At 37.3% G+C, this 16,144-nt stretch overlaps 1 protein-coding gene across 1 annotated transcript in view; it reads right to left on the reverse strand.

Moving 5' to 3' along the window:
- The window catches only part of LOC149816286 (protein POLLEN DEFECTIVE IN GUIDANCE 1-like), a 33,053-nt gene extending 30,642 nt beyond the window's left edge, over window positions 1–2,411 (reverse strand). Inside the window, exon 1 of the mRNA XM_089987507.1 lies at window positions 1,559–2,411. Within this exon, the coding sequence (XP_089843633.1) occupies window positions 1,559–2,234 (676 nt within the window). The 5' untranslated portion in view covers window positions 2,235–2,411. The remainder of the gene's footprint in view (window positions 1–1,558) is intronic.
- Between the last annotated feature and the right edge of the window lie 13,733 nt (window positions 2,412–16,144).

The following is a 16,144-nucleotide window of genomic DNA, read 5'->3' on the forward strand; positions in this document are numbered from 1 at the left end:
TTTTGTACATGCATAAGTTCAAATCAATTTTACAAGTGGATTAAGAGTTGTAAGCAACTTATTTGTCTTTGAGGTTATTTTATTTAGGTGCAACAGTAAACCCTCTTTTGTTTGAGAAAAAGTGCAACAATAGACATGTTTCCACAACCAATCAGGGTGCTCACTCGGGTAGTATGTTGGTGGGCTGCAAGAGGACCTTCGTATTGAGGTCCTAGCTGCAGACGTAAGGAGTCCAGAAGAGGCCTGCATCATGGCTCTCTGAGCATGAATTTGGGAGAGTGCTTCCAGACATGCACATCAGTTTATGAGGATTGAGAAGCCAGAATCCAATTTTCATATATATATATATATATAGATATAGATATAGATATAGATATATATATATATATATATATATATCACAGTTAGCAATGGAGACATTAGAGTTATCAACAATATGATTAAGCTTTCATATTGTTAGATTGTGCTTTTCCAGTTGTCCCATCCTGCAGCATATTCTAATCTTATCATTCACGCTTGATTTATTTTGCTATTCTAGAAAAGTGATTTCTTCTTTTTCCTTCTTCATTTATGACGCTTCAGCCTTTTACTTTAAGGGAAATACCGCTATCCTTTGTGAATCTTCAGCAGGGCCAATTACAATGGCAAGTTGCATTGAAGAAGAGCTCTCTTTTCCTCTCCAACAGACATAAAAGGAAACAAGGAGAAAAACCTACACAACCAGACTGTTTCTTCCTCATACCTATTTTCTCCAAGGATTTTTTCCCCTCTCTAGGACTTTTTCCTAAGGTAATCAAATGTCTTCCACTAAGAGAATTTTTGTGCCAAAAACTAAGAGGGAGCAATTGGGCAAGTTTACTAACTCCAGAAGTTTAGTTTCAACTTCCTCCCTTAGACTCCGCAGAAGTTTAGTTTTGGCTTCCTCTCATGGGCCCTCCAGAAGTATAGTTCCAATTCACTCTCCTGAACTATGTTTTTCCTTTTTTTTCGTTTTCCTTCACTTATTTATGACCAATTAATCCAGAATCTCACATGAGCAACAGTGACTAGCTTTTGATCTCACTTTCTTTCCCACCAAGGTTATCAACATTAGAATTGATATGCATCTTTACTGGGATGCTCCCAAGAAAGTAAAATGCTCAATACCCTACTCTTCAGCAATTGCAAGGAGTATCCCACAACACTTTTGACAGCCTATACTTAACTATTTAGATCTCTCTATCTACAACCGTCTTATAAGCATGCAGGTAAAAGTATAATCCTATTTGAATCCTCCTGCATTCATATTCATATTTGGCACTGGTTCTAAGAAATCTATATCTTCTCAAACACATTACCATTTATCTTCATTAACATATGATTCGTTCATTCACTTTTTTCATGCAATTTGAGAGCTAATGAATATAACTTAATACCACCACAGTACTCAGTATACATACAAAATGCACGCAATTTCCTGTTTCGGCTCTCAATAAGACGGGGAGCGAAAACTACAGATCTGCAAACACCAAATGAACAAGATAATCCACAGAAGACAAACGGAAAGAGAAAAACTCACAAGCAGAGTCATCTGCTGTCAAAGTTTTCCAATCTAACGATTTCTCGGTCTCTAGTCTTGCATTCCCGTTGCCCTGGGACCTCCACTTCCCCATTTCATTAGGCATACTATCCTCCTCCCTGGCATCCACGTCCAATCGACCTCCCGGCTGTTTCGAATCCAATTCTTTATCTGAATTACCTCCATTCACTGCTCTTTGCCTTAATTCCACCAAAGAAATAGATGTGACCGACGAATTCTCGAAACTAGGCTCCACACACACCGTCTGGGCACTCCCATTGTAACCGGAGACGAGAGGCCTAAGCTCATCGACGACTGATCCATCCACATCAGGCCCAATTCTAGGGCACAACGAGCTTTCCTCGACGGTAACCCCCAGGTTTCCGGCTCGATCCGACGCATCTCCTGACCCGAGAATCTCGCCATCGGCAAAACCGGATCGATTGTCGGCCGATTCGACGGAAGTTCCTCCTCCTTCGGCGTCCTTCTGCTTGGAGCCTCTGCCCTTCCGTTTCCGCCGCCGCTTCTTCCCGCCCGAGACGGAGGCTCCGTCTTCGGCCGATTCCTCGGGAATCGGTGCCGATTCCGATCGGAAGAGGAGCCTTGTGTTATCGCCGACGCTCTCGTCGGCGAGGAGCTCGAAGGAAAGCATCCGGCCTCTCTCCCTCACGTCCATGGATGAAACCCCAACCCTAGATTCTGCTGGAAGCCAGAGAGAGAGAGAGAGAGAGAGAGAGAGAGACGATGACGGCGATGACGACGATGATTTTGCTTGTAACGCAGACGATGAGAGAGAGAGAGAGAGGGTAACGTTAACGGAGCATCTCGGGATAAGCGGGTTGGCGGCAAAAGGCAATGCACGGAATATGGGCCGGGATATGGGAGGCACGTCGCCTCCATTTTCTTCTTTTATTTTCAGTTGCCCCCAGTTTTTTTATCGAAATTAGTGCACCCGTCTTAATTTTCGCATCTTTCAAACAACTTCAAACTTTTGTCTCACTTAAGCAAATATCCTCAACCTTTCTGCCATGTTTAGTTTAATCTTTGATAAGATTGCCATGTTAACCATGTAAAACGTATATGCAGTTTTTCCCATAGTTTTAAAACCAGCTCCATGATGGACTTGTCACTAGGCCGGATGTTAATTTTATATTTTATATAAAATATATAAATATATGTATATTTTATAATATGCATTATATGATATTTTTATAATATTTTTAATATATATTTTATTAATATATATATAATCATATGTGCATGTATAATATATAATATTTATATATTTTATATAATTATATACAAAATATATATATATATATGACTCAGCCGAGTCATGAGATTTGAATGAGTCATGCTAAAACTCGACTGACTCAGCTGAATCCGCTGAGTCAGTTTATGACAGCCAGAGTAATTTAGGTAGATATGTTAATTAGTGATAAATATTTGAAGATGTTTGAAAAGTACACTTCTGTCTACCTGTTGGTTTGACGGTAACGCATATCGGTGGGCTTTTGTCACGGTGTATCCAACAGATGCACGACAGTCTTTTTTCTCTCAATATCGTGTTCGGATCCAGATTGGCTGAGATCCGGATCCACTTAACAAGGGCATGATCAGTTTGTTTGTTTTTGCGTGGGGGGGCTGGATACGGCTGCTTGGAATGTGGGTGCAATTGGGTAAAATCATCACTTACTTAGGGTCATATTGGATAAAATTCATCATCAATTATATTCAATCCCCACCATACATTTTCACTTGTAAAATGGGAGATATGCAAGGATGGGGAGACACTATAGTTACCAAGATAGAAAATGGAAACGGGAAGCGAGTGTTTAAAAGTAATGAGAACTGTGAAGCGGGATTCGTTTTGGAAGCGATTGTGGAAGAAGAAAGCGAAAAAAAATATATAGGAAGTAATCAAAAAAAGAATGAGAAGTAAAAATACAGAAAATTAATATGAAAAATATAAAAATACAAAGGAAAAGTGAGCCAAAAGCAAATAGGAACCAAAAGAAAAGCTATTTGAGGAGTGAGTGGGAAACATGCTTCCCACAAACTAGAAGCAAGTTTCTCTCACATTGGGAAGCGTGACACTTCCCCACTTTGGAAGTGTGCTTCCCTCCAAGGGCGTGTTTGGAATCTGTAGCTGGGATGAGCTTTTATGGATTATGCATTTGAAAAAGTGGTAGCTGTCAAATCCATGATTTAGTGTAAATACAAAGGAAAACGGATCTCACTTTCCATCCCAAATGCATAAACCCCAATCTCAACGCCGAGATTCCAAACCAGACCCTACACTGATGACTGACATGAAAGTGTCACCAACTGGACCTACTAAGGTAGGTCCAATTTGTTAACGGGTCCAGGTCTGGATTGGAAGTTTATAAAGCAGACTCAAGTCCGAGTCACACTCGATTTAGATCCAGAATTTAAAATATGTAGAAAGAGAGATTTTAACAAGTTTGATTGTTTATACCCAAACAATAAACATAAATCCTTTGCCTAAACCAGGTTCCCCTAGAATCAAACACAGTCTCTCTCTCCAGCACCTCAACTTAGGTTCAATTTGTTAACGGGTCCAGGTCCGGATTGAAGGTTTATAAACCAGACTCAAGTCCGAGTCACACTCGATTTAGATCCGGAATTCAAAATATGTAGAAAGAGAGATTTTCACAAGTTTGATTATTTCTACCCAAACATGAATCCTCTGCCTAAACCAGGTTCCCCTAGAATCAAACATAGACTCTCTCCAGCAACTCAAAGTTGGTTTCAGATCTGGATCCACCTAGATTCTGCTCATGCCCAACCCGTTGTGCTGGGGTTTCTCATTGACTGGTTGTTGTCAAATCAAACATGGGCTTCAAGTGACCAATTAGCGGCCCTACTTAATGTTCCCACAGTTGAGATATGATCTGATTGGATCAAATGGATCCAAGTGTAGATCCAAACTATGTACCATATGGTTGAGTCTAGATCTGGATCATTATAAATTATCCAGAAATGTATCTATTTTTTCTCTCTATGTTGCTAGCGTTCTCTTCGGTTTTTGTTACCTATCAAATAGGTAAGAAAAGCTTTCCTGCTTTTTGCATTGGCAGGAAGTTTTTCTTCGAGTCAAAGTCGTCAGGAGTCATTAAGAAAATGTTAAATAACTTTATCCCCACATTCAAACACATGCTACGTGTAACTCCTTTCTGTCAGTTGCTTACTTCTCATAATATGATCCGAATAAAGTCTACTTTTTCTTAAAAAAAAAAAAAGGGTTCCTCAAGAGCCATGTTTTTTCATTTGTAATTGGTCTTGATATGGTTAAAGGTGTTACAAACATAGTCGCCAAAAACAGGATTTTAAATAACCATATTCCAAGTTTAGCGGCATGTCATTAAGATCGTTATCTTTAGAACTTCAATCACCCCACTTCAGGAATTTGAAGATGGGAACTAAATTTTTGCACGATTGAATTTCAATGATGCAACTAAGCATGGACCTCAAGAGTGACACTATTTCGCAAGACCAGGAACTTGCAAGCCAAACAAGAGCCAAAAAGAATAGAAAGCAGCTAACAACGTTTTGGGGCGAAATGAGATTGAATGGTTATAAATCTGTCTTAAAAAATGAACAAAAATTACTTGAATCTACTCAAACAGCCCAATAATCACAAAGCCTCATAATCACCTTTTAAATGTTCTCAAATAGGCCAAACCAATGTGAGAAACTAAAAGTCAAAACTGGCTCGATCAAAAAATTCAAAGTAGGGCCAATATTGTCAAAATGGACATAGGCATCTCTTAATGCGCCTCGTGCCACTGCGAGTGTGCAAAGTGCACCATCAAAGCGTTACATTGTGACTCATAATCACCAATTAAATGCACTCAAGTTGATTAAATCAATACGAGAAATTGAAAGTCAAAGCTAGCTTGATCAAAAAAATCAAGATGGGGCTTGATATGGTCAAAAGTAGATCTAAGGGCCTCTTAATGCACCACACACCGCTATGAGCATGTGAAGTGTGCTATCAAAGCACTATATAATCACTATTTAAATGCTCTCACTGAAAGTCAAAGTTGGCTAAGTCAAAAAATTCAAGGTAGGTTCGGTACGATTAAAATGGATGGGTGTCTCTAACTGCAACTTCTACAAGCAACCCTAAGACACAAGAGTTTTTGAACTATTAAAAATAAAAAAAAATATTCTATTTAAATCACCAAAAAAAAATTCCCTCTTAGATAAGGGACTAAACACTTTTATTTTGGTGGAAAACAATAAATGAACCAAATCTTTATAAAAAGCAAGTGATAAATACATTCTCATGATAGAAAAAAGTTTATTTTAAAACTTTTTCCACCAAAAGGTATGATTAATTTTCCTAAAATATAAATCATCCATAGCCTTGAGGTTTGTTATTTCTCTCTTTCATGCACAATGCAACTACAAAATCAAGTAAAATAGGCTAACCACCAATCAAATTTAATATATTTATTAATCACATTTCTAATTACACACTTACACAGCTAATTAGGAATACTATCATTTGAACCACAATACCATACCATAAGGTGGTACACCGTCTTGGTTGTGTGAATCCAGCCACTAAAATGTTAGATCTAACCATATAGATGTGTTTAACATGGTTATTTACTATTTATCCAGCCATTGGCCCCTGCGCGAGAGCCCACAAGGGCGTTTGTTTCAACCCCTAAGAAAGAAGCTCATTTCAAACGAAAATAGAATTCATTCTCTCATTTTGGATAGGGATGCAAATGGAGATCCAAGATGGAGATTTGCAAATTTTGGCAGTTCTGGATTCAACTGGATTCAGCTGTTCTGGATCCGACCCGTTTCCATTAAGTGTTAAAAGAAGTACAAGAAAATTTGTGATACATGGAATGTAGTATAAAGCAACACTAGTAGTCTGTTATTGGGGTATATGTAGATGCTACCAATAATATTCATCCTGCTATAGTTATAAGAATAAAAAATCCACCAACAGCGACAAAATCTTGAACTTTTTGTGTTAATTGTAATTAAAAGATAATTAGCTATATATATTTTTTAAATAAACATGATGGCAATTTCTGGTAGCAATACTAATAATAAAGCACTCCTAACAAATCTACACACCATATTAATAGTTAACAAATTGACTAACTAGAAAATATAGCGCAATAACAAACAATAGATAATACACAATCAAAATAACAAATCATTATTTAAGAGCTGATCTACAAGGGATGCCTTTCCTTCTTGATTTTCTTGGTTTTACATCAGCATTACTCATATGTTCTTCGAATTCATGTCCCACGTCCTTACTCATACATGCATCATGCTGATGTTCTTCATCTTTATCGATTACCTCGATTGGCAGTGATTTTGGAGCAGATGCAGAATCTGAAACCTAGACCAAATTAGAACTGCGAGTCATATTTCATGTGGAAAACGAACTTTTTTTTATTAGATGAATCATCATTGTAATGAAGAAACTATCCTAAGATATCATTCCTAAGCTAAAAGAGATTATACAATAAAGGTTATCCTAGATATCTACATAAATATCTGTCAAAAGACCATAAACAAAAAGCCTATCATAATCATCAACATTATTCTTATTATGCAATATTCATATGAATAAAAATACCTTGCATGCAATGGAGCAATAATGATATGGGGTCTGCAAACTTCTCTCACATGTAACACACACACTTCCAAGCGGTTTTGAAGGCTTGAGCTGAGGTCGCTGATTCAGGAATACTACTTTAGCCCCATTGATTAAGTAAGGCTGTTAATTAGGAAAGAAAATTGAGGACCGTGTTAGATTTTCGATGTCTAGAGTTGATGAAATAGGTTAGCAAAAGAGTTAGAATCATAGTCACCGATATCACCAATACTTTGAAAATATTATGACATTATTAGCAAAATATTGTAATATTTCAAAATATGGCAATATTATCATTTTTTATATATTTTTTGAAAAATCTTATTTTTATATATTTTAAGACTACTTTTTCCTTTTTTGTTTCTTTTGTATTTTGGAAACTTTTTAAACTTATTTCCTTATATTTTTTGCAAGAATTATTATACAAAACCTATTGTTTTGTTATCTTATTATTTTTACATTTTTCCAATTTTTAAAAGTCTCAAGATTTTTTCAAGAAATTAAAACAACTTATTGAAAAAACTTTGAGAAAAGTCCCCGGCAAAAAATTACCTTGAACAATACTGGTGCCTATGGTTAGGATGCATTAGCTTAATCATGATCATTTTATATGGGGTAAATACTTGATACTTATGAAGGTACAGAACTAATTCTTCAAAAAATTCCAATTTTTTGTAGATCAAATATTATAGATGTGATCTACATGGTTTGTTTAGTAGGAAACTTATTTTGAATCATGTGTTTATGACAAGTAATTAAGTTTTTAAAGGGGGTTCAAAAATCAATTGCCTACAATTTGCCAGAACTTGATAACTCAAAAAATCGCATTTTTATGTCCAAAATAAACGATCCAAGGCTTCATCACCTTAGCAAACAGACCATACAGAGCATGTTTATGTGGTTAGATTGGGTTGATACAACTTGCACCTATGATTTCTAGCTCAATAGTTCCTTACCCTCATTAGTACCAAGTATTTTCTCTTTTATGTGTTTAACAATTATTCAATAAAAGGACTTTTTCCACTTTACATTGGGATCAGTTCAATGACAAAACATGCCTTCTAATGAAATAACTTACTTACCTGAACTTGAGCACAATCTAGAAGCTTCTGTATATCATGCAGGCGAACTACATTTTGGTACACATACTTCCTGACTTGTAAAATTTTATGGTGGTGGTGACGAGGAAGACAATGTTGGCAGATACATCCAACACATTCCAAGCAGAAAACATTCATCTCATTCTTTCTTTGTTCTGTATGAATGGAGCATGACTTGAAAAATTTGCTCTTCAATAACATCATCAGCCACTTTGGTTTCTCTGTCTGTCTTGAAGGAGAAGAAGCCTGATATAAAAAAAAAAGAATAAATATGAGTTTTCATGCTGAAGATGAACGAAACATATGAATGTTAAATTATGATATTTTTCAGTATAATTCGATTGGTCAGTTCAACACTATTGTTATTTCAATATATCTTGCACGAATGCATGTTTATACCCTATAAAATGTGTTCTCCAATGCTGTCAGTATGGGTATCGGCGCTGTATCGGTTGGCCAACAATTCAGGTGAATCGGCGGATACCGATACTCAGGGAATCGGCCAAAAAAATAATTTAAAAATATTATGTGTCAATCAGAATGTGACATGAGCCATTAAAATAATTTTAAGTATTTTTATATTTATTAAAAAATAGCCGATTCAGGAGTAAAGCATATTGATTTTCTGCCGATACGCACAATACTGACAACATTGGTGTTCTCCTACAGCTATGCACAAATGAACTTTTTTGTCTAGGCCAAGGGAAAACTCCATCATCACCCAGCCGCAAATCGGCAGGCCACCGGCCAATAAAACCCTTGAGGACCTTTTTTTCGACCTTGCGACAAGCAATGCTCCCCGTGGGTTTCGAGCTTATGACATCCCATCAGCTTGGTTACATTTACAAATGAATGTTGATTTTACTTAGGGGGTGGACATTGGGCCCGGGTGTACAATGGGTTTCTAAGTACCTAACTCATGATGGAATAGGTTTCTTCTATACATGCAACCCGAAGCCTGATAATTAGACCCAAGCTGCGCTCAAGTCAGGGTATATTGTATTTGTTTAACACATGGACTTAGGTCTTAAGCCAAGTTCAAAAATATTTGGACCCAGCCCAAACCTAAGTCTGATAAGGCAGTCAACAAGTTAGCCTCTCTCTCTCTCTCTCTCTCTCTCTCTCTCTCTCTCTCTCTCAACCACGGAAGGATTTTGATTTTTATGAATATGCATGAATGATTGGTATTAAAAAACCAACTATGTTGTTTATATAAGAAATCATAATTAAGAATGATGTTGGTCATGAGAATATAGTGTGAAGAAGCCACCGATTAGAGAAAAACATCTCAGCCAACCCAAGGGACAGATATAATATATGATTTATATGTATTATATAATACGTGATAATGAATTTATAGATTTGCATCCACGTATATGTAGATAGATAATGTAGATTGATCTCTATCGTTTCCATATATTCGTACAATAGATAATACGGTTGAAAGGTTCAATTTATAGATTTGCATCCACAATATATGTAGATAGATAATGTAGATTGATCTCTATCGTTTCCATATATTCATACAATAGATAATACGGTAGAAAGGTTCGTAAATTCTCCTCACCATACTATCTCATCTATTGGATATACATATACCGCAGATTCAATCCTTTTCATTATTGAATCATTGACAAAATAAATAAATTAATAAAATAAGATTACCTCAAGTTTCATTCAAATTAATCATTTTGTCCGTTTGCTTTTACGTAGACGTTTAAGTAAAAAAAAAACAGCCATTGCAAAATATATTTTTTTAATAATAATTGAATGCTGGGCAACTTCATTAAAATGCAAAATGCCTTATCAATACACAACATTAAATGTGTGAAAAAAAAATCTCAAATGAAGTGAAAAGAATTATATTAAATTTCAAGAATGAATGCGAGCTAAGTTTGTCCATCACAAGCGTGTGTTTCTGCGTCCATCTAAAATTTATTGAGTGGAACCATAGAGATGGCTTCAAAATATATATATTAGAAAAACAAAAACTAAAAATTTTCTGTTGAAAAATTCGTAAAGGTTTCCTATTAACTTGAAAACGAAAGCAAGAAATGGGCTGAAATAAATTAAAAATGCATTGAAAATTTCTCATTTTATTTTTTTCCCTTTTAAAATCTACTGAAAGGTGCACAAGGGTGAGGGATATAAGCAAATTAAACAATGATCTGGTAGGGCAAAGACCTAAGTTCCCGATCCTGTTTGGAGACTTCCAATCTGGGATAGAGTCCGATTGCATACACCATAATGCTGGATCCGATTAAATCAGACTAGGTCATACAGAGACCACCACCAAATGTGCAAGTCCAGATGCAACCCACTATGTATACCCAAAACCAGAAAGACCAAATGTGCGCAAGCCAAAGCTGGGTGTACCTCTTGGGGTCTGGGCGGACGCTGGACGGAGCTCGAGGATTTTACAGATGTCTGCACAAGAGTTCAGGACCAGGTTTTTCCGATGATATAGCCCCAAGGGATTTGGTGTAGTGGGATGGGGCCTAGGCCGCTAGGCGGGTGGTCTAGGTTCAAATCCCATGAGCATCACCCCCTACACAAGCCAAAGCGTGGTGACTCCCTATGAGCGAGGGGTAAGCCCTCTGAGTTTTACGCAGTCAGGACAGCGACCGTAAGTATAACCAGCAGAGCCGGCGCAACTAGGTCTATGATCCCGGAGTGGTTTCTCTGAGTAAAAAAAAGGGTTTCTCCGATTATGGATCAGGTGATTTGACAATGCACAAAATTCTTGTGTTTTGAAATCGCCACCGCCCATGCCTTCAATCACCACCATTCATTGCGCGAGCAGTGGGGCTCACCAAGAGTGTTGATGGATCTCGTTTCACAATGAATGGTGATGATTCAAAGGCATGGACGATACTATGATTTAAAAACACAAAAAAAAAAAATTGCATTTTGTCATATCACCTAATCTGTTGTTGGTTTTTCCTTGGCGCTTAGCCAAAAAAAATCACAAACTTGGATAACAAAAAAGTCTTTTAACCTTTTCCGGTTCTCATATCTCCCAATCTTAGTTAGCAAGAGGGTCCTAGCCTTCTCTTTGATTGAATAGAGGAGTCAATCTATTCTAGTTATAAAAAAATGGAAGAGAAACTAAAAAAAAAACAATACAGATTTAAATACAATTAAAATTAAACGATAAGTGTATAAATCTTGAATACAAAATATAAATAAAATTTTGTATAATATATGCGACAAACGCAGTCTTGTAGAAGATACACAAAAACAATATTGAGAGTGAAATTTGTATGTGATATACATAAAAGATAAAAGATGGACATAAATCTTAACTATGTAATGCAGCCTATCATAATACTTAATCATATGATTTACCTTAATGAACAAGTGGGCACACACTAAATCATATTTGCATATGACAGATGGTTGGTGCACATAGAACAAAAACAAGCATCTCAGTGTAAGATCATACTATATATACACAAAGAAGACCAAGAAAGATCGATAAAACCCTAAATTTTGTTCATGAAACTTTGCTTGCATAATCTTAAACACCAAACCACATAATTTAGAGATGGGAGATGAAAGTAAGACTCTAATGCTGAAAAACATCCTGCAAATTTTTTTTTATCAAGAAAAGCATACCAAACGTTTGTATAGGTTCTCTTTGCAACTGAAACCTTATTGAATAAAAGAGTTATGAAGCATAGCATACCATTGAATCACTCTCCTTTTCTCCAGGACTATTTAGATTGCTTTGATGAAAGAGGATAGGCGATAGCCACAGAAGCATACTTGCTATTTTAAAATGTTGATTACTACGACCATTAGGAAATATCCTTGTTGATCTTTTATTTTACAAAATATCTGACGTGCCCATATGGAAAAGTTTTCTTCCCCTTCACGTCACCGTTCCCGCTCTTTCCATTATGATCTCAACTCTAGTCCGGTAGAGACCTAAATATCCCAAAAGTTACCAAAGTAAGATGTTTAGAAGAATATTACCATATTTACTAATGGTAACTTTTTTTTTTACGTGTTTTTGTTTCTCGGTAGTCTAAGGGGAACCGAGAGCGGTTCCAGGGAACGGGTATATATGCCAAGGAATATACCAGCTTGCCACTGTGTATAGTTTTTGAAAATGAGAAAAATGGGGAGAATGCCTCCCCATTTTACACCTTAACATTAAAAAAAAAAAAAACGAGAGAGATTTCTTTCTTTGGGTTGATTCAAACTAAAGTGACAAACGTTAAAAACGGCAAAATCTGGTTTTTCAAAAACTCGCAAGAATTTGAAATTTTTTCATAAATCTAGCATTTTTTTTTGGTAAAATCTTGGCAAAAAAACAAATTAGAAAATATAAAAAATATTTTTTATAAGAAACTATTGATAAAAATTATTTGAAAATAAAAATACATGGTTTTTTCATGCTAAATAGACGTTTAAAACGTTATGTTTTTTCATAAAATCTTGCGATATTTTGAAAGTTTCACGAGAAATTGTCGTTTTAAACTTTCAGGCAATTTCTCACGATATTTGTCATTATGATTCAAACCAGCCGGAATGGTTTCCTACTGGCCGGTATTGTGGCAGTTGAGATGAATGAACAGAGAGAGAGAGAGAGAGAGAGAGAATATTTTTCTCTTTCATTGTTGCCCCAATACTAGCCGGTTGAGCTGAATCAACCAAGAGAGAGAGAGAGATCATTTTTTTTTATGTGAAAGGGTAAAATGGGGAGGCACTCTCCCCATTTTTTGATTCTCAAAAACTGTACATATGGCAAGCTGGTAGCATATACCTGCTCCGCTCCTTGGAACTAGGGGTGGCAAAATCTGACACGACCGCCAACCCGCTTCTTAGCCGGGTTCGGGTTTGGCTTAAACGGGTTCGTGTCGTAAACGGGTCGACCCGTCTAATCAGTTTATTAAACGGGTCGGGTTCGTGTTAGGGGTATGCCAACCTGCCAACCCGGCTGACCCGTTTAATAAACGGGTTAGGCGGGCGGGTCAAACTGTTTACCTGAACCCGATTCGTCAACCCGTTTACCCGACCCGCCAACCCGTTTACCCGACCCGTTTATTAAACGGGTTAACCGTGTCATGTCAGGTTACCCGTTTAATAAATGGGTCGGGTTCGTGTTTGCCACAGCCGACCCGTTTAATAAATGTGTCGAGTTCGTGTTGAGGTATGCTGACCCGCCAACCCGACCGGATTGCCACCCCTACTTGGAACCGCTCTTACGGGAACCCCATCAGGCGACCCTATGAGAACAAGGGGGGTAAGCCCACAAAGTTTTACGCTTCTAAGACAGTGACTGTAATTACGTCTGGCAGAGCCAGCACCGCTAGGTTTTTTTTTCTTGAGGGTGGTTTCTCTGTGTAAATATCAAAAAAGAGAAACCCCATCATGACCGTACATTGCCCGGCCTATGTCCCTCGCCCACCCGAGGGTACATCCATTTGCAAGAAACGCTTCTCGTGGGTTTTGAGATCGTAACGTATCACCAACTTGGTGGCATTCACAAGTCGCCCCTACGAGAGGAACGGCTCCTTGATCATTTGGCTTTATCAGGAAGTTAGGATAACACTCCCTATGACTTAGCCCCAGGCTAGTTCTTGTGGATTTGATTTGGTTGACTCAATGGCTCAATCGATCTGGCCAATCATATCATTAATGACCATGTTGGTTTGGGTGTCTCTTGTTTAGGACAAACCTGACTTATGAGGATATTCAAGTCAGTCCAGTCTTCCGGCCCAGTGGGCATTCTCAAGTAACTTAAGCTAGCTTGTCACGGTTGGGCCACTAGATGAGCTAAACCCTAGACTAGCTCATGTGATCTCCAGTCAGTAAAACCCTTGAAGTCTCCCCTCCTATCCACCAAGAAGTAGACCCATCTTAGACTTTATAGCAAGGGACTGCCCCGTGAGTTTTGAACTTGACATCTCCAACATAATGACATTCACAAGCTGCCCCTACCAGATGAACCGAGCCCTTGTGGGCAGCCCCCAAGACCGTATATGGTCGTCACGCGAAACCCGTGAGACCACCTTCAATCTTCTTCATTGTCACAGCCCATGAATGAATCCTGATATGGTTGAAGCTTAACCAAGCTTCCTTTCTAATCTCCTTTCATACTTGAATTTTGGCAATATGAAGACAGCAATTTATATCATGGTTCACATCTACAGCTTTCCATCTTTAACAGTCAATGTTGGATATGAGGCCTGATCCAGTGATGGGGGTCGAGTACTTTACAAAATACTCTAACCACAAAGAACACAAAAAATTGTTTCATGCACCCAATTTGTTGATTTAAAAAAAAAGTAGCTCTAAACAAGCTAAAATTGGTTGATTATTTTTCTAAAAATTACAATTCAACAGTTAATTCCAGCCAAAATGTTTTTGTTCAATTCATCTATGAGGTTTAGAATTGTTAAAAACAACTTCCATCAATGAGATTATGAAATATGTATGATGACATAGTGGATTAGTGGAATTGAGCTGCAAGAGCAACATCAATCTGAACCCTAACAACCTCAGATATCAGCAGAAGATTGTGTTTTCAAAGAATGTCAATCCATTGTTGTGGGAGCCTAATTCAAAATTTGAAGAGTTACTTCACTTGTCTCTCGTTCCTCACTGTTTTGGACACCAACTAACCATGGCATGGAAGTGGGTAGCCAACCTGATTACTTTGGATAGACTTAATTCACTCCTGTTTTTATGAAAAATACAATCCAAATCTTCTAAAGACTAGTGCTAAACTAAACATCAACCATCATCATCATCATTATCAACGACAACTCCATGCAGTCACAAGGAGTTTTGCATAATGAACATAGCCTTGACCACTAGACATGTGGTCAGGGCTCCAGTGATTGGAACAAATAGTGATAAAAAACAAGATTTATGATAATCGAGTTCCCAAACCTAGAGACGTGTTCTTAAAACCATTGTCTTTACAACTTCAATCGCTCTACTTCAAGATTTTTGAATACGCGAAAAGGGTTTGTTCACGACTGAGTTCTGGATACAACTAGGCTTGGACCTCAAGAGCATTACTACTTCGCAAGATCAGGTGAACTCTTTCACACTTGAACGTGGCAAGCCAAATCGAAAACAATAGAACAGAAAGAGAGAAAGCTTGAGAATCAGAAAATTTGATTAACCAAAAGACGAAAATGATAAAATTTATAGACTTTAGGAAAGCCAAGACGTTTTTAAGATAAATAAAATTAAAGGTCATAAAACCAACAGTTTGAAAATTAGACAAAAATGACTTTGAATAGTCACCTACCTTTGACAAACGATCAAGGACCTCAAAAACCATCCAACATTTACAATGCCCCATAAACGCTATATAAATGCATTTTAAAGTCTTTCAAATGACCAAACCGTTCGAGAAAAAGAAAAGTCAAAGACGGTATGGTCAAAGCAGACCTCAACACCTTACACACGCCTCAAGCGCCATCAAAATGCCATATTTCACCTCAAGCACCATCAAAACACCACATTGAGTACACATGCGATACAAAAAAAATCTGCATGCAACCAATTTGCTTATTTCAAAAAAAAAAGGCTCTAAACATGCCAAAATTGGTTGATTTTTTCCCCAAAAATATAACCCAATAGTTAATTCCTGCCAAAATGGCCATGCTGAATCCATCTACGGGGTTAGATTTTTTAAAAACTTCCATCAACGAGATTATAAATGGGGTATGGAATAGGTATGATAACATAGCATATGAGTGAAACTGAGCTGCAAGAGAAACACCAATCTTAACTCTAACAACCTCAGATAGTGTTTTCAATGAATGCCAATAGATTGTTATGGGAGCCTAATTCAAAATTTGAAAG

This window comes from Nuphar pumila, chromosome 14 (genome assembly GCF_984573655.1).
Source record: "Nuphar pumila chromosome 14, dmNupPumi1.hap1.1, whole genome shotgun sequence".
In the NCBI taxonomy this organism is placed as follows: Eukaryota; Viridiplantae; Streptophyta; class Magnoliopsida; order Nymphaeales; family Nymphaeaceae; genus Nuphar; species Nuphar pumila.